Source organism: Metopolophium dirhodum, chromosome 9 (assembly GCF_019925205.1).
Source record: "Metopolophium dirhodum isolate CAU chromosome 9, ASM1992520v1, whole genome shotgun sequence".
Classification (NCBI taxonomy): domain Eukaryota; kingdom Metazoa; phylum Arthropoda; class Insecta; order Hemiptera; family Aphididae; genus Metopolophium; species Metopolophium dirhodum.
The window spans coordinates 3,838,699-3,857,902 of NC_083568.1; the positions used below are offsets into that span (position 1 = coordinate 3,838,699).

Sequence of the window (19,204 nt, forward strand, 5' to 3'; positions counted from 1 at the left end):
TGTATATATAATTAAGAATTATGTGTAAATACCTGTATATAAATATATAATTTATTATATTATGATCATATGATTTATGAACCAGGAATGGCCAACATTCATTTCAAACTTAATATTATGTTCAACAAAGACCAACATAAATATAAGAATATTTTTTAAATTATATTAAATTAATTAGTTATAAATCTATTACCAAATGACGAAAAATTAAGATCATGTAATTCATTACAATTGTTGTTACACAATAAAAAAAAATTATCAATAGTATATGAAACAACACAACAAAATATGGTCTATCAGTTGGTCTTTCCTGGCTTATACAATGTATTATTTTAAAACTTATACATAATTAATGGTGAAATGTGTTGTACACTGATACAACTAAATTAACCGAGTACTGATTTTTTTTTTTTCACTTTTATATCTGTGTAAGAATAAAATTGTATTTAATACCACAATGAAATTTTAATTTTAATTTGTTCCCAGTTACACATAAATAATTATAACAAATACAATGAAAACCAGTGTTTAATTAACATTAATATTACTATTATTATTTTTTATTTTATCAGTTTTTTTATGTATAATATATTATTCATAATCTAGTACTTATAAACTGAGAGGGGAGGGTGGATAAGTTTGCAGTTAAAAAATAAAAACTAAGGTTATTATTCAAATAATAATAATAACACTGTAAACTTAATAAAATTGAAACATATAATTAATTATACTCAGTTCTTTCTTTTGTAAATTTATCTTCAATAAACAACGCCAATAAACACAATATTGATTTACAAAAAAATCATGACACATAATAATATAAATTAAAAATATAATGAATATAATAGTAATGAAAAAAAAAAAATGATGCCATCATTAGTCTTAAAAAAATTAAAATACATTGACAAATATTAAGAAAGTGTATTACAATATTACGTTGATTAAAACACAAGTAATATAAAACAAACATTAAACACTAATTCGAACACATACTTTTTTCAAAATATAATATTTACAATCAATATAATATATTGTATGAAAATTAAAGTTAAAAACCTTATTTTTAATTTTTACTAAATAACTGAATGAAGATATCAAATAGTAAATTGGATAAAATACCCATTCAAAATCACTTATACAGAAATATTTAACTTTATATTTAACAGGAATTCTCAAAATAAATAATCGCTTATTGAATAATTGGAAATGCATGGCACATTTTTATTTAAAAATATATATTAAATAATAAAAATTAACTAGGAACAAAACGTTCCTGTTTCAATAAAAGTATCTTAGGAAGAAATATTTAGTTAATAAATCAATCAGAATTTAAAACTGCAGGTAATAATAAATTATACCTAGTAAAAATGTCTAAGTTAGAATCTAATTTTGATATTTTGATTATTTTATTTAAACATAGCTCACTTGAAATTTTACTTATTGGGAAATTTTAATTTTAATTATTCATAATTAAATGTTTTTAAAAATCTTATAGTAAGTTTATTAAAAAGTAATAAGTCTTGAAATCAGTTGTCTCCCGGCCTCCAAGAAGTTAACATTAACTTATGATTTAATTCAGATAAAATGATAGCACATACTTTTGCTTTTTCATTCTTCATGATAGTATGATATATTTTGTCTTCTGGATCTTGTACGACTTTTGTTTTATAATTTTGTTTTAGGGATGCCACACCTTTTTTAGGCTGCGATATCTGTACGCCTCGTCGACCTTGATAATTATCTTTTTGTTTTGCATTTGGTTTTTCAGTACGTTTCTGCAAAAATATATAAATTTAAGATGTATAATATAATAACTATTTATATTATATGTTTAGTATTAATTAAAAGAATTCAATTTTTTTATTTTAATAAGACATTAAGACACAAATTCTAAGAAACCTGAATGTTGTTATAAAAACATTATAAAATAAGTTTCTGCAGACAATATTTAAAAATTAAATAATGTTTTTTTTAATATTAGGAATTCCAAACATATAAAATGTAAACATTTAAACACTAAAAGTTTATTTTTATAAATAAAATTGTTCTATATTACATAATATCATATAGAGGAACAAATTTAAATGCATTTTTAATTTTTGCATTACAATGCATACCGTAGTTTAAGTAAATGGTAGAAATCAGTACCTAATTTTTAATGTTTGACAACAATCTATTTTTCTCTATGCATGATAAAAAATATTGCTGATAATATAAATATTAAAGGCTATTGGTAAGTACTAAGTATACTATATAAGTTAACTTAAGAAATTTAGATAGGTATTTTGTCAAACTCCAAACTGATTAGAACATCAAAAATCACTAATATATGAATATAACTCAAAGCGTACAATTTTTGTGATGAATCAACTTACCCGAGTTTTACGTATGAATGCAGAGGCGTCATAATAGTTAGGTTTTTCACGGCGTACACGTTCAGTCCTACGGCGGCCGTCTGAACGTGTAGTTGGAGCGGTTGTAACATCTTTGGATTCCTGGACAGACACGACCGCCGCCGCTGCCACCTTGGCTGGGGCGACTTTGGGGGTGATGTCTTTTTTGGACAGGTAAAACGAATGCTTGCATTTGGTACAAGTCTTCACAGCAACTGGGTACTGAAATCAACAACGATTTATAACAACGACAAACGAATAAAAAAAAATTTAATAGCAACGGTCGGATGACAAACAAAATGGCCATCAACCGCGGGTGGTAATTCATTTTTTTAACGTTACCTGTAAGCCACAACCGGGGCAAATTTTTTTCACGAGAACTTTTTTGTGTTTTAACATGTATTGATCTTTGTACGTGAATTTGACGGTGGAAAAACAACCGGCCGGCCCCGGTGAACTTGTACCGCGGTAGTCAGCAACGACGATCCGGCATCACGATTGACGGTCGGCGTGAAATCCAAAAAGTCGAACGACGCTTATTTTAACGGGGAAAACGAAGAAAACATCAAAACAAATTGATTTATTGCCATTTTAAATGGAAAAGGACGACGTCTAATCCAAACGCTGTCGGTGGCCTCTGGCGGACCATACGCCAACTACTGCCAAGTGGCATGTACTCAACTCGAATATTCCCAGGGTCCACGGTCGTCGTTATCACTGTATTTTCATCTGGCCGTTCATCACGTTGGCAACACTCATACGGTTACGCAGCCTTGCACCATGGAACGGTAACCGGTGGTGACTTTATTCTGTGCTGGGTATTCGAAAAAAAGGAGCCCCGAAGTAAGATCCCGGAAAAAAATCCCCGGAGAATAATGATCGTTAATTATAAATTTTATTTTATCAATATATCATTTTATAAGAATTAATACTTATTTATTTTATTATGTGACTTTATATAATATTATATTCATAGAATATTATGTTTTATGATTTGTATATTCTTTAAATGTGGTTTGTGATATAACTATAGACTATAGTTATTTTCGAATCTAGTATAAAAAATATAAATGTAATTTTTTTACAAACTTGAGTAAATATTCTATATTTTTATTTCTTATTCAGATGGTTTTAAAAGTGTTGTCATTATTATCATATATAATTACATAAATATATTGAATGATTACCTAATGAAAAACAATTTTTAGTGTACTTACCTATTAATAGGTATTTTAAAATTATACAAAATAATTATTAAATCTAGATTTAAATATGAAATTCAAAAAGTAAAATTTAAAAAATATGACTAATAAAACAATTATAAATATCTTATATTATGTATTTTATATTGTTATTAATGTTATTATTAATACGGTAACTGGTAAGTTGAAGTAATATTATTTGTATATTGTAATATTTATAAATTATAGCTATTTATATTATTATATACTTTAGAAGTTTAGAAGTATTTCAAGTAGATTCGAGTACCCACTAATAATATTTTTAAATTTCAACACAACACTAAAATTGTTATTCTTAATTTAAATATCTCTTTTAGACCAAATTTGAACCAAAGTCTTTAAATAACTAAAAAAAACTGTGTTTTTATATTTTTTAGATTTTTTGGTTATAGAATTAACTATTTACGTGGAACCTTGTTTTAAATTGTATTAAATGTAAAAATAAATAGTAAATAGTATCAATAATTAGAGCATAATCTCATTGAATGTTTAGTGTTTGTTGGTAAGGAGCTCTTTACCATGAGCTTTTTTCCTCAAGATTCTCTGTGCTGATACCACAGTTCTCCTGGACTAGGATAATAAGAAAAAGAAAGTTAGACAAGTTCACAACTCTGAACTTTAATCTTGGGTGACTGTATAACGACCATGAAGAGTGAAGACTAAACAGAAAATAATTAAAATGTATAGGTTTATCTCTAGTAGTATAATAGCACAGTTCACGACAGTACGACACTACTAAACTAAATAGGTAATGAATAATAATTAAATACACTGAGGCGTGGCCACGAGATATGCAGAATATGTAAACCTTGTGAAATTTGTCAAAAGTTCACACTAATTGACGAAAATTCATCAAAATCACCAGCACCGGATATAAGGAAGGTAGCCCACCATAGACGTAAATATAGCGTTTGAGATTTGGGGGGGGCTATGGACATTTTTTAGAAGGCTTAGACCCTAAAGCCCCCCTCCCCATTTGCGCCTATGCAGCCCACCGCAAGATTTAGTATTTTAACCGGCCCTAAAAGGCTCATTTTCATCTAAACATTACTAAAATGAACTACATTTTTGCGGCGCACCGAGTTAAATAAATGTCTTTAAAATTGTCTTGTAAAATAATTTCCCAAACACTCATGAACGGCCCACCGAGTTTTACCTACTCAGTAACTCGCCAGGCCAATCCTGCCCTGAAAATCACGAACATTTTTATACTATTTTGAGTTGGAAATAATTCACAAAAATGTTTCTTTTCAAATCTAATATTTTTTACGCTTAAAACGATGTTGTACATTTTTTTTACCGGAAACTATTATTTTAGAAGTTATAAAACTTAGCCTTCCAAAGTTTGCGATTTTACGTGTACGCGCACGCGCACAACGCTACATGACTAGCAACTGCCACGCGCAGGGCTATAACAAATTTTAATATTTTTTTACGTTGTTTAACAAAAAATAGAAAATATGCCTCTGTTTGTTGTGTAAAACTTCCTTGGGTAGGCCTCGGAATTAAATAAAGTTGTTAATATAAAAGCTGTATATTTGAAATACATATTTTTAAGCTGTTAAGTTGTATATTTCACCTTAATAATAACGTGATTCATAATATTTTTCACCCAAAAAATGTCCCGCAACTTGTAAAATACGTAAAAAAAAAATTTTAATTTGTTATATGTGCTACGCGTGGCAGTCAAGACTGAATAGTCTCTGAGCGTTTAGGTTCACGAATATTAATATTATCTTAGTTATGTACAGCTGTACCATACAGTGGCATAGACAGGGGGTGTGGGGGTCAGACCCCCCCCCCATTGGCTTTTTATTACCTTAGTAAAAAGTTTTGAGAGGGTGGGGGATTTTCCAATTTTCCCCTCCCATTTAGCTATGTCGTTTTCTTTTTTTGATCCTCCCCCCCTTTTAGAAATCATGTCTACACCACTGATAACATAGAAGAGTCGGATTTTTGTGTATTTTTTCTATAAAATATACTATATTACCTAATACCTAATTAAATAAATACTAAAATATGGTTTTGTCAATTTTAAAAACAAATTCATGTAGGGGATACGACATCCCCTGTAATTACGCCACTGACCGTCGTGCGATGAGTGCCGACATATAAACTAATGGACAGCGCATTCCATTCCGCCCTGCCATCAATACTATTAGGCGATCATATAACCACAGGTTAAATGAAAATAAAACTGAGAGATAAAGAACAAAAAGTAGTGAAGGAGCCCGCCATAAGGAACTGCATAAATTTTACTACTTGGTTTCTTTTCTCGCTCACACTATATCGTACCACTGACTTCTCTATCTAAGCGCTCCATTAGTTTATAATATGTCTGTGGTGCCGACTGCCGAACTTAATATTAATATTTACGTGTCGTGCACACAGATATTATACAATATTAAACATTTAATAATTTAATATTATATATCTATGGTCGTACATATTTTGTTGCGCATGTAAGTTGGATTAGTGATTACTGATTATTATGACCATAGGGCATAGATATCAATTGCCTATGATCACGACAAATTAAATTAAAATCATTACTGTGATGTGATCACAGTGATCACACTGTAGACACGTATTATAGACACTGTTGACTGTAGTTGTTGTTGTGGAGTGTAGACAGTCCACGGATATATAAACATACGTTATAACTTATAAACATATGTTTATATATCTGTCATCTGTGAGACAGTCACAGTCTGTAGTGATTAGTGGTGAAGTGCCGACCATTGAACATTGAACTATAATCTATATGATATAGTTTATTATTATTTAGTTCAATGGTGCCGACAAGCGACAACAGCTGACTTATGCAGTGCGCACGTGCGTTTTTTTGAACTTCGTCAACCAACAACCGCAATCAAAAATTAAAAGTCAAATTCGTACAGAGAATATCAAAATCAAAATACCTACTAACACTAAACACAATGTCTTATTCTGTGCTAACACTTCTTGTGAGTTTCGAAACATAAGTATGTATTTTTGAACGATGAGTAATAAGTACATATTCTTATTTTAAATGCCTATAATTCATATTATTATGATTTATTTATTATTTTATTAGTACTTTGTGTGGAAAAACAATACTTTCAGAGTTCCATAATTTCATATTATTGTGATAACAAACGTCCTATCGGATATCATAATATTTTCTGATTTTCATACCTATCTATACTTATAGTACTTACCTATATAATATTTCAAATTTGTTAAACTGTATAAAAACCATGGTTGTTTTGTTTTAATCAATAATCAATTTAAAATAGACGGTTTGTAAAGACTGTAGCATTGACTATAAATACTATATATAATATATACTAGTATTTATAATCAATGACTGTAGGTACCTTGATAGTTTTTATTTTATATTTGACAGGTAATCGATGGGTATTTCTAGGTATGCTATAAATTCTGATCATAATATAGGTAGGTTACATGACATTATAGTCTTATAGAATATTTAGGTATACTGTTTATAGTTTCATACTTCACACTTCATATAGTACATAATATTTGATATTTATAAATTATGGTCTGTGAATATGACCGATGCTTCGTATCACCATATACATAATATACACGTCCGTGCTTCATATTATTGTTAAGTATATCTCATATTTAATTAATTGAAAGCACTGATTTGAAGTTAATTTGTTAAATAAATATATGTAATGAGTACACCTATGTTATGTATATGTCCATAAATAATATAAAAATATAATTTCATATATTATATACTAATATATATTTTTTTTTACTCTATAGGATGAATAATAACAGTATGTCCATTATAAATACATTTTCATTGATAACGTCAAACATTCCTGTTGACTTGGCGTTTGATTTCATTACAAAAACTGATCTACAACAGTGTTTAGAATACCTTACAGCATGGTACTGCAAAGTTGGCTGTATCCAATTATTTGACAATGAGAAAATTTCAAGTTTGGATACAATACTATCTACGGATTTAAAAAAAAAAGTGATAGCCAAATTACCCACTGTGGATTGTGATGATTATAAACTTCAAAATGACATGGAAGATCAATTTAATCAAAAGCTTAATACATTGTATAATTTCAATATTAAAAAGTTTTTAATCGATTTTAAATTACCAAACAATTCAGATAATTTGGCTCGAGTGGTATGTAAATATTCAAATAAACCAATTATGTTTAATTTTAACGTACCAGCATTAGAAAATGCTTGGGATTCTTGGAATACTTTTAGAAACATGACTGGTTATAGTATACAAATTAGTATAGTTTTGTGCCTCACTAAATATGTGCCAACTCATGATGAGATAAGTCGATGGATTGGTGAACCCGTGTGTGCTTTATCTATTAGTACAAACCTTTTCAATTTAAACAAAAAAGGAAATCCAGTACTCAGTGAAGATCATGAAGATATTTTGAAAATAGCAATACAACAAAAATGGACAGTAATTTTATCAGGTGAACCGTTACCAAATATGAGAGACTATTTTTATTACATAATATTTATTGCTAAGAACATTCATATCCCAGCTCCAGTAATTTTGTGTGATGATCTTCTACAACTACCCTTGCAACCACTCAGGGACAATCTTATGTCTTGTGTATATCATGTTTTTGAACAGGATCCAGTTAAATATACACAATACCAAAAGGCAATATATTTGGCGATCATAGACAAAAAAGTAAAAAATATTGTTATAGCTGTTATTGGTGCCGGTCGAGGTCCTCTAGTTAAAGCCAGTTTGCGGGCTGCAGATTTAGCAGCCGTAAATGTTAAGGTATATGCAGTTGAAAAAAATGAAAATGCCATACCGACACTACTTATGTATCAAAAAAACATTTGGGGTAAATCTGTTGATGTGGTTTTCAGTGATGGTCGAGAATGGGACCCACCTGAGAAGTGTGACATAATGGTGTCTGAACTTTTGGGATCGTTTGGAGACAATGAATTGTCACCGGAATGCCTAGATGGAGCTCAGAAGTGTTTGAAAGATGATGGGATAAGTATACCTTGTGAATATTCATCCTATTTAAGACCTGTAATGTCACATAAACTGTATAGTCAGACTATAAGAAATGAAACCATCGATGAGTCATGCATAGCAAAGTCGAAAGATGCTGCATTTGAACAATCTTACATTGTTTTACAACCAAATAGTTATAAACCAACCAAGACCAAAAAATTATTTTCATTTTATCACCCCAAAAAAACACTGGAAAGCAATGCTCGGTATAAATGCCTTAAGTTTGAAATAACTTCTAACATGCAATTGCATGGTTTTAGTGGTTATTTTAATGCAGTATTGTATAAAAATATCATAATAAGTATTGAACCATCAACTGAGAGTTTTGGCATGTTCAGTTGGTTTCCTGTTTATTTTCCAATCAAGGACACAATGTTTGTTAAATCGGGTAATATTATATCTGTGCATTTTTGGAGGTGTTGCGATGAATATAAAGTGTGGTACGAATGGTGCGTATCTTCTCCAAACCAAACACCTATTTATAATTGCCAAGGAAAATCAAATTCTATAAGACTGTGATAAATTAAGTAGATACTAATTTTTTATTGTATTTGTAATATTTTTATATTATTGACTGATCTTTTACATTTTAATAGTAAATTTCCTATTTACCCATGTTGGACATGTAATAATTAGACATAATATGTATTACTTAATTGTTTATTTAGTTATGTCATACATATTTTATAATAATTATTAAATACACTTTTTATACAAATTATTATTTGATACCTACATCTTTTATTTTTTATTCAAATTGTAATTTAAGCTACTTATAATCTGATAATAAAAGAAATTGATGGCACAATGATCACAAAAGGAAGATAACTAACTTAAAATCAATTCTTATTGAGAACACTTACTTTTTTGTCAATCATTAAAAGTTACAACACATTATATTTTCAAAAATATTTTCCATTGATTTTAATTTTACTGGGTGACCATTACATTACCTATGTCGTTACGACATTTAAGTTTGAATAATTCCATAATCTTGAAATAGTCTGACTCTCCGGCTACTTGGCTCTCATCGGCATCCGGCAATATTATATTCAGTCATCGAGATGTATATACTACATGTAGTATGTACATCTCGATGTATACAGTATACTTTCGATAATTCGAAAAACTCTACGAATTGAGCTGAAGAGTTTAGAGGCTTGGTGCCCTGAGAAAATACCTATGTTATTCAAAGGAAATACGTATTTCGGTTCCCTGCATAAATTGAAAATAATTAAGTGGGAGACACTACATCTACTCTACTCAGTATTGATTTCATTAAGGTGGAAAAAAAAATAAATTTAAGAGTTTAAGACGTTATTTTTTACATAACCTTAAACTTGAGCACATACTTTTCGTATTGTGATAAGTAAAATCACGAATATAACAAAGGACATACTTAGTAGGTTCAGGCGGTGATCGAGATAAAGAACTAAAGGAGGAAGTTTTAAAGCCCTGAGAGGGTAGTCGAGAGTTCGAGATTGTATAGACAGTGCCTGTTGTATAATATGTACATTTGGAACATTTGTTAATTTTGTATCGTCTTTACACAGGTAGGTTATTATTTCTACTTAAGATAAAATAAAATGTTATGTTATGTCCAGGTTTTTTCCTGAGGTATTTTTTATTTTTTATCAATGAGCGTATTGCGTAGATAGTATAAACTAAGATATCTTAGTTCATGGTAGATAGACAAATAATTTATGATAGCCGACAGGGATTCATTTTTATAAGAAACTTAAACCAATATTGCAATTTCGTAATTACATTTTTGTAAAAAAAAAATGTATTCCAATTTAGGTACATTATGTCTTCATTACATTATTATAAGATAATTACTTACACTCATATTTATTTTTACTTATTGAAAACAAAATACTTATCGATTTTTTTTTAATACCTAACATGAACAAAGACTTATTATTGTTTAATGTTATCAGAACCGGAAACATATTCTTCCGATCTTCGTTCTTATTTATTGATGTATACTATATAGTGACCAGTTAAGAGGACGTCACACCCGCATGTGTTGTCTCCTTCTTAACAAATGTACAACATAGCAAAAACTGATTTGTGAGGGACAACTTTACTCCCTCTGTATTTATAGTAGAATTACCAAAATTCCACAACGCATAGGGAAGAACTTTATTTGTGTCGTAGTGTTTTGATTTTGTTGATAGCACAAACCAATAGTTTTCAATAATTGAATGAAAAAAAACAAAAAAAAAAAACTAATATTTTCAAACTGTTAGCTTTAAATATATTTTTGTTATCCAAAAGTAATAAGCCATAAGGTTAGGTACCTATATACCTGTTATTTGTTAAACGTTAAAAAAACGGGTAGGTATTTAGTATACACTATATTCTATTATAGAGTAGGTATTATCAAAATATTTCGAAACTGAGCATAAAATTGTCTACAAACAAAATTATTAAGTGTATGTATATTTTAGATTTTAGATTCTGAGTGGAACGATGAATGTATTGATTTTACAATGATGTGGGTTTTTTATTTTTGTTTCTGTCATCACGGTTTAGGTCAGTAAGACTGCATCGATTTTCTACAACAGTTTCTTGTACGATGGGAAAGTGAATCTAGTTATTGCATTCGGGAGGTCAAATTTGAAATTTCTCAATAGTTTTCAAAAGCCCCGGGAAAAACAACATACAAATTAAGAAAAAACGGGAATTTTAACGCAAAATCAGTTTTTGACAAAATCGATTTTGGTTTTTTTGTGTAATTTTAAAACAAATGAACATATTATATACATGCAATTTTCACGGGTCGTTTATATTTGCTTTTTCTATAAACGATAAAATTTTCAAAATATTTTGATTTGTTTTGAACTGTTTAGGAACATTTTCTGTTTCCAATTTTATTAGTCTTTTCTTCTATGATTGTCAATAAAACTTTATTTGTTGGTTAAAAAAGCTTGAAAATGTAATACAAGGCTCCTATTATATTGTTACAATGACATTTGAAAAATATTAAAAATCCTTACTTACAGTTTTTTTTATAAGCATCTCAAAATCTTAAAACATCATAAAATCTTGACAAAATACGGAAAAATCACGAAAATTAGCAAATTATTTTGAGTTGAGAATTCATAAAAAATTTTTCTTTTTAAATCCAAGGTTTGAAAATATAATACAAGATTATTCATAAGTTTGTCTACCTTTATAAAAAAAAAAAATGTCTTCAAGCAAATCAAATTAAATTTTTATGAGCGTTTGAAAAAAATATTTTTACAATATTGGATATTCACTCGATTTCTCATGTAGCGGTTTTGGTATTTTATTGTTATTCAAAAACGAATAACTGTAGATACATGTACATTTTACTGAATGTTTATATTAGCATTTTCTATACACCATAAAATTTTTAAAATATTTTGACTCGATTTGGGCTGTTTACGGACATTGTCAGTTTTCAATTTTTTATTTTTTTTTTCAATAAATATCAATAACATTTTATTTGTTGGGTAAAAAAGCGTGTAATTTTAATGCAAGACTCCTGATATATTGTAATAATAGCAGTTGAAAATTAATAAAAATACATAGGCACGATTTTCTTTATAAGAATTTAAAGTTCGAATTTTGACAACATTTATCAAACTTAAAATTAAATAATTATTTTCTAGTTAAAAATTTATAAAATGTTCAACTTTTATAGTTAAGTATTTAAAATTTAAAACAAGGTTCCGCGTAAAAAGGTAAATATATAAATTACTTTATTCACAATAATATCATGAAATATAATTAGTAATTAGTAAATAGGCTGAAATTTTGATTGATTGTAGATTGTACTGATAATAGATACCTTAAGTCTAGTACCTTCTTCAATTATCGTCGTCGATTCGTTGCGTGCATCGTGGTAGCAACGTCAATCGTGGGTATTATAATATTAATACTAGCTGATCCCGCTGGCACTTCGTTGCCCGTTAAATGTACCAATTCTGTATATGACACAAACTTTGTTCAATTCGTTATTTAATATTCGGTGTATGGTGTATGGTGTTCAAAATTTATCTTAACTTTTCTGTTGCCCGGAATAAAAATTCTGATTCGCAGCAGTGCGAAACCCCGTGCTGTTTGTACGTAAGTGTATGATTTAACTCTAAAGTATCAAAATTATACAAAGTTAGTCATTTTTACTTACCTACGGAAGATTAATATGATCAATTAATACAAAAGCCTAACGCAAACCGTACTAAAATCCGATGAATAAAAAAAAAACAAATTTAACACTTTTTAAATTAGCCTATCTTCTTACCAGAGGTCTAATCTACACACAAACATTCATTTTTATCTATACTAATATATAAAATGATAGCGTTTGTTTGTATGTTCAGGATAAACTCCGAAATTATTGAACCAATTTCGAAAATTCTTTCACCAATACAAAGCCACATTCTTTGTGAGTGTCATAGGCTTATTTAAAAAGGGAAGTGATCACAATCAAAATTTTTGTTTTTTAATGGTTGCTATGGGTTATATATATAGATAAAAATAATTGTATAGACGTTGTTGTTGTTTTTGGACATGTCGCCAGGTGTGCACTTAAGAGGCCATAACTCCGGAACCACTTATCCTACAGCGTACAAACTTCACAGAAACCATCTACATATCAATCTTAGTATGCCCTGAAATTTTTATCGAAATCGGTTTGGTTTAGTGGATCTTAAGTTATAAAATGTATTCAAAATGTACACTTATTTATATATATATAGATATAGTATTTATGAATTGTGATTGTAATATCATAATTAATTTAATTACGAAGTATGAGAAATACATTACTTCGATGAAATGTACCTATTAATAAAAATTTTTTTTTATTAAAATGTATATTATATTTAACATGTACTATTTAATTACTGTAAGCCATTCAATTATTATTATTTAAGCGGTAAGCGGCAACGACCGAGTCAATATTCCTAGACAATAATAGGTTTATTAATGATAATTGACAATACCTAATAAATTGATTCAAAAATCGCGATGAATATAATATGTGACCCCCATATAAAAATTATACAGTGAAACTTCCATTTAACGAAATATTTTTGAGAACCAAACAATGTTCATTTAATACTATTTAACGATTTCTCGACTAATTTTTGTATTGACCATGAGATTTCGTATTATGGAAGTTTCATTATAATAAATTGTAACTCGTTGACCTTTACATTTGAGATAAGAACGTAGAAATCGTTCAGACATAATAATATTATCTAATATAAGTATACCATAGTTGATTACTACAATTAGTATACTATGTGTTTGTATTTACTGTTTATTAACTGGGTTTTTATAACGTTTATTAAAAAGGCATATAATCTTGCTTGTTAGTCTTGCTGCTGCAGTCGACAGTCACCGGTGAAGTATTGTCACGATAAATTTAATGTCTAGTTACGACATGGAACGAACGTTTTCGACATATTATTTTGTCGTCATTTCGATAGCTGTCATTGCGGTGGCTTTGGGAGATCGACTGCAATGTAAAGACCGTAATGGACAACCAATCGACTGGTTAGTAAATATTTATTAATATTCAGACATTTTTTAAAATTTATCAAAAATATAGGTTCACGGCTATTAAGCTGCCGAATCTCAAGTCGAACTTGTCCGACGGGACAGGTTACGTCTATATGGACGCCAAGAACCCGGAGTGGACTTACTCAACCGGGATCACTACCGAGGAGTCAGCTGTTGGACACACAGTGGCGCAGATGTACACGACCAACCAAACTTATAACGAGGTAATTTTCATAACAACACGAGAATAATTATTATTATATTTTCATCTACAGATATATTTTGAGAGTGCACTTGCGTCTTCGTATATAGACAACAAAAATCTAGAGCTTAAAAAACTCGTTGTAAGCATAGGCATTGGCGCAAATTGGCTAAATTTTTCCCCATGGCCATATTGCTTAATACCATGGAATATAAAAATTAGTACTAATTACTAGATTTTTAACTGGGGGGACTTAGTCCCCCCAAGTCCCACACTATTTGCGCCAATGTACATGTATAACTGTATGAGTTCAGTGGGATTTGACGTCTAACGCTTCCGCCCCCTACCGGCTTTCATCTTAGTTAGTTTTAAATGGTTTCTGCGTTAGAAAAACAATTTAGAAACTTTTTTTTATCTTAACATCGGCAACTAGGGTCATTAGCATTTCATAGGGGGGTTACGATCAAACACGATTCTAGGACTACATTTTCGTATGGGCAACAGTACATATATTTTATATACATTTATAATTAGGTCTTAACTATACGAATAATATTCCTCCCCCACAACATTTTCTTAATTAAATATTTATGCTTATAGTCTTCACTGCGGTGGCGTATGCAGATGGGAGGGGGGGGACTGAAGCCCCCCCCCCAATTGCCAGTATTATTACTACTTTTTAAAATAAATATTTATCAAATTTCAACTGTCGTAAACTAGAAAGACGTTCGTTTTTCCAAAAACATTGTATTCGCATTCCAATTTTCCTAAAATGATCAGTCATTTTTTGGTAAAAGTATAAACTGCTTGTATGAGAGACCCTTCTATTCAATTTTCAAGCCTTAGCTTTACAAATTAAATATTTTATACATTTTAAACTACACATTAATTGTGGTTTTGTCAAAATTTTAACTTTAAATGCTTAGGTATAAAAAATTTAAGTGACTTTATGTATCGTTAATATTTTTAGATAGATAATAGATATAATAATAACTTGTATTACATTTTTTAGCTTTTTGACCAAACAAATATTTTTTTATTGACGATTTTAGAAAAAAAAAATGAATAAATACAATCCAAGCGAGGACGGTCTAAAAAAGATTAGTGAACAATTTTAACAAATTTTTCTTAATTTTTACTTTTCCTGATTATTTAAAAATATACTGAGAATTTTCAATTTTGACCTCCCAAGAGCCAATTTGCTTCCAAAAACCTCCATCGAAGTTTATGATCAAAGCATTTTTACTATATAGGTACTAGAAAATTTGAGAAATGAAAGTTGTACAAATATTTTCAAATATCTCACCTAAACGTCCAAAACTATTAGACTGGACAAAATAAAAATAAAATTGTTGGTAGTTAATTTTCAAGCTACCCCCCCCCCCCCCCCCCCCACTGAATAATATTGGGTACGTAACAATTAGTGCACTGATATCCTCGGATAACTATTAATGCTGTATGTTTAACTGCTTAAGCCTTTAAGCGTTTTAAATATAATTTTTGGGAGACAAGAGTGTGCCGCATGGATCTATAACATTTTAGCATTTCTAACAGTTTTTTTACTTATCACTTTGGGTCCACTGCTATTATGTTCGTATAATATGATGACTTTTACTAGTTTTACTACCTACTCATTACTCAAAAGTTCACAGATAATATTATACGCACGTTTGAGGTTACATTTTAGGAGAACACTATGTCAATACTCGTCGAACAATTAATTTTATTATAGTTTCTTGAATTATATAAAATACACGATTTCGTCAACTCTGAGGACAACAAGAACCATAAATACTTGTGGTCTATATTATACACCTGTATATTTCGCAGTCAATAATGTGGGCCGTGTACAACGATGAACCGACAAATGGTCCAGTGACGTTCTCGAAGGGCCATACCAAAGGCATGGTGGTGGCCAACAATAGTTCGGGCTTGTGGTTGGTGCACAGCGTGCCCAAGTTTCCGCAGTTACCTTACCAGAACAACAACTCGTACACTTACCCTAAGACTGGTGTCTTGTACGGTCAAAGTTTTCTGTGCATGTCCATGTCAGCTGAGGAACTGGACAAAGTAGGTGAGTTTGTACACACATTTCTTTTATTATAATGTTAATTGTTCAGAGGGTAACCTGGTTTTATAATATTAATCGTTGTATCGACCCTGCAGGCGATCAGTTGATCAACAACGAGGTGCTAATGTACGGCAGTCACTTTGGGGGTGATCTGAAATCGACGTATCCAGGTCTGTACAACGCCACTCTGCCGCACCATATTCCCGGAGTGATAAACGATGGAGTGAGGTTACAGCCTCTTCACTCTACTGGAGGCATTGAGTTCTTGTCCATTTCAAAAAACAGGCACTTTGGAAAAGGTACATTATACGCATGTAAATATGTACATAATATGTTGACTACTAGACTTTATATAGTTTAACCATACATAAATCGTAAAAAAAAGGTTATAAATTGTCGAAAATGTCAAGTATCTATAAATAACTCTAAATTTTTTCTCGATTATTTTGAAAAGGACTGTGTTTTTTCTACCCAAAGTACTAGCTATATCAAATTTCCTAATAAAGACCACCCACAAAGTTTAAAATCGAAGCATTTTAACTGTTCTATTATAAACAATCAGCGTTATAAAATTAAAATTGTATCTCTCCGCTAAGAATCTAAAATTATTTGTAACGTTTTTACAAATTCTATTCAATAAAATCTACTTTTGAAAAGAATTTGAGTATGATATAATGACAAATGTTATGAATAATGATATTGTATTGGAATATACCAATTCCTATATTTATACACCTATAGGTCTACCTAAACAGTAGCCTGACATGAATGACTTTCGGAGTATTTGACCAATTTTTGATATATAACCTGTTGATTTTATCACATTAGTTGGTACACATGTGTTATGTTTTATGCAATTGTAGATTTATACGAAGACTTAATCACACACATGGCACAGTCCAATGTGTACACAGAGACTTGGTTGAATTCGGCGGATAGGTTCAATTCGTCATGTTCCAGCAAGTACAAGTAAGTTGAGGTAGAAATACACTGAGTGGATTGTCAGATTATTTTGCTAAATAATAATGGTTTTAAGGGCTATGAACATTAAGTCGTTGGCCATGAAGGACATAAAGGGGCTGAAAAACGTGTGGTACAAGTCGGCTAAAGACCATTCCAAATGGGTTGTGACTGGGAAGAGTTCTGTACATTGGACTTGCATTGGCGACATCAATCGATCTGTATGCTTGTATTAAAAAATACTATAGTATAAAAAATAAATAACATTAATAATATCATTCAAGATTCAACATAAAAATGTTATGGTTTTTTAGGAAAAACAAACCAAACGTGGAGGTGGAACAGTATGCATAAAATCATTACCAATATGGAATCAATATAAACAACTAGTGTCAGATATTGAAAAGTGTAAAAATTAGTGCTATAATAATTATTCCTATGACTCTCACCAGAGTTATTATTGTTTAATATTCTGCCGTCATGTATTTAGTTTTAAGTACCTACCTACTCGTTTAAAGAATCTTCGTCTAATACAGACAAAAAATTATAAGTCATAATTTATGACTTATATGACTTATGAGTGTTATACTTATAATATTATATTATACGTTAGTATAAGTAGACAAATAATAATAGGTATTTTTAAAATAAGCTAAAATTATTCTTGTAACTACATTTAAAAAATATCGTAATTTATTCAAAATGTCGAGTCAAAGTTATTTGTAATAAACTATAATCACATATACTTCGTTGTTTTTGTTAACAAAATATTATAAAAAGCCAAACAAATATTTTTTGATTGATAAATAAATTTAAATTTGGGTTGAACTTTATAATAGTAATTACGATCATCGATGGACAAATATTGTTATTATGTTCTAATGTTTGAGTACATGACATTTCATGTGTGTTGAATAAAATCACGAATATAGTAAAGGACAGAGAGGGAGGGAGTGGCCAGGATAAATAACTGAATTAAGTTAGCATTACTGGCTAGACAGTATACTGTACATATGTCTGAAACTTTTTTTTTTTTATCTTAAACATCGACAGATATGGTCATTAGCATTTTGTAGGGAGGTATTACAATTAGTTGATGAAACGGTGATATTGCAGAATTGAGTGCCACAAATATTTTTGAGTTATCAGAGTTGAGTCCGACCAATATTTGTTAGGTTGTTCAAGTTGAGTCCCTTTAGCCTATTAGCATTGTTCATTTGATAAAACGCGGAAGTTGGCTAAGTAGTCTCCCAAAAAATCTGTGCGATTGTTTACAATGTTTTTTTTTTAATCAAAAATAATCATTAGGAAATAATAATTATGTGTAATAAAATAATGCTTAAATATAAATAGCTGCTGGGAAAAATTATTTAAACGATACTGATTTTAAAAAGTAATCAGCAAATTTGTTTTTTATATATTTGTTTATCTGTTCCCATAAAAATGGTTCCTTTTCCAATGTTTTTTGCATGGTTTTGTTGTTTTGCTTCATAATTGTATGATATATCTGACTGTATTCCCAGAAGATTGTCAACAAGAATAAACAATATTTGGATGTCCATGAATATAAAATTCCTAATTGTTGTCGTCGATAATGTGGGTCGTGACCATTAATACAACAAACAGTCCAGTGATGTTCTCAAAGGGCCATTTCAAAGGCATGGCGGTGGCCAACAATGGTTCGGACAATGGATCTGAAATCGACCTACCAGGGTCTATATAATGCCATTCTAGCTGTCGCACCACATGATGACACCATCATGTCAA

The 19,204-nt window shown here is 29.9% G+C and overlaps 3 protein-coding genes across 5 annotated transcripts; 2 read left to right on the plus strand and 1 right to left on the minus strand.

Moving 5' to 3' along the window:
- Positions 1-681: 681 nt before the first annotated feature.
- LOC132952305 (UPF0547 protein C16orf87 homolog) lies at positions 682-3,037 on the minus strand. Its single transcript, XM_061024580.1, has 3 exons — positions 2,736-3,037; positions 2,376-2,615; positions 682-1,775 (listed from the first exon to the last, which is right to left on the minus strand). Exons 1-3 carry the CDS (start codon positions 2,790-2,792, stop codon positions 1,527-1,529), a joined length of 546 nt encoding a protein of 181 aa, XP_060880563.1. The 5' UTR covers positions 2,793-3,037; the 3' UTR covers positions 682-1,526.
- A 3,185-nt stretch (positions 3,038-6,222) lies between these two features.
- LOC132952302 (protein arginine N-methyltransferase 5-like) lies at positions 6,223-9,390 on the plus strand. Of its 2 annotated transcripts, none has more exons than XM_061024572.1 (2): positions 6,223-6,618; positions 7,412-9,390. In XM_061024572.1, exon 2 carries the CDS (start codon positions 7,413-7,415, stop codon positions 9,183-9,185), a length of 1,773 nt encoding a protein of 590 aa, XP_060880555.1. In that variant the 5' UTR covers positions 6,223-6,618; position 7,412; the 3' UTR covers positions 9,186-9,390. The 2 variants fall into 2 exon arrangements, with proteins under 2 accessions (XP_060880555.1, XP_060880556.1); XM_061024573.1 differs by having other exon boundaries at positions 6,223-6,600.
- Positions 9,391-10,059: 669 nt separating this feature from the next.
- LOC132952304 (cell-death-related nuclease 7) lies at positions 10,060-18,182 on the plus strand. Of its 2 annotated transcripts, none has more exons than XM_061024578.1 (8): positions 10,060-10,219; positions 14,019-14,198; positions 14,254-14,428; positions 16,237-16,480; positions 16,573-16,776; positions 17,341-17,446; positions 17,514-17,658; positions 17,752-18,182. In XM_061024578.1, the coding sequence occupies exons 2-8, from the start codon at positions 14,071-14,073 to the stop codon at positions 17,854-17,856; spliced, it is 1,107 nt and encodes a 368-aa protein (XP_060880561.1). In that variant the 5' UTR covers positions 10,060-10,219; positions 14,019-14,070; the 3' UTR covers positions 17,857-18,182. The 2 variants fall into 2 exon arrangements, with proteins under 2 accessions (XP_060880561.1, XP_060880562.1); XM_061024579.1 differs by having other exon boundaries at positions 10,069-10,219; positions 13,998-14,198.
- Positions 18,183-19,204: the final 1,022 nt, after the last annotated feature.

Excerpts from the sequence above, each read along its gene's own strand:
- LOC132952302 (XM_061024572.1), top strand. The coding sequence starts at position 7,413 with ATGAATAATAACAGTATGTCCATTATAAATACATTTTCATTGATAACG.
- LOC132952305 (XM_061024580.1), bottom strand. The coding sequence starts at position 2,792 with ATGTTAAAACACAAAAAAGTTCTCGTGAAAAAAATTTGCCCCGGTTGT. Across the intron at positions 2,616-2,735 it reads GCCCCGGTTGTGGCTTACAG|TACCCAGTTGCTGTGAAGAC; the intron begins GTAACGTTAAAA and ends TGTTGATTTCAG. Across the intron at positions 1,776-2,375 it reads CATTCATACGTAAAACTCGG|AAACGTACTGAAAAACCAAA; the intron begins GTAAGTTGATTC and ends ATATTTTTGCAG.
- LOC132952304 (XM_061024578.1), top strand. The coding sequence starts at position 14,071 with ATGTCTAGTTACGACATGGAACGAACGTTTTCGACATATTATTTTGTC. Across the intron at positions 16,777-17,340 it reads AAACAGGCACTTTGGAAAAG|ATTTATACGAAGACTTAATC; the intron begins GTACATTATACG and ends ATGCAATTGTAG. Across the intron at positions 17,447-17,513 it reads TCATGTTCCAGCAAGTACAA|GGCTATGAACATTAAGTCGT; the intron begins GTAAGTTGAGGT and ends AATGGTTTTAAG.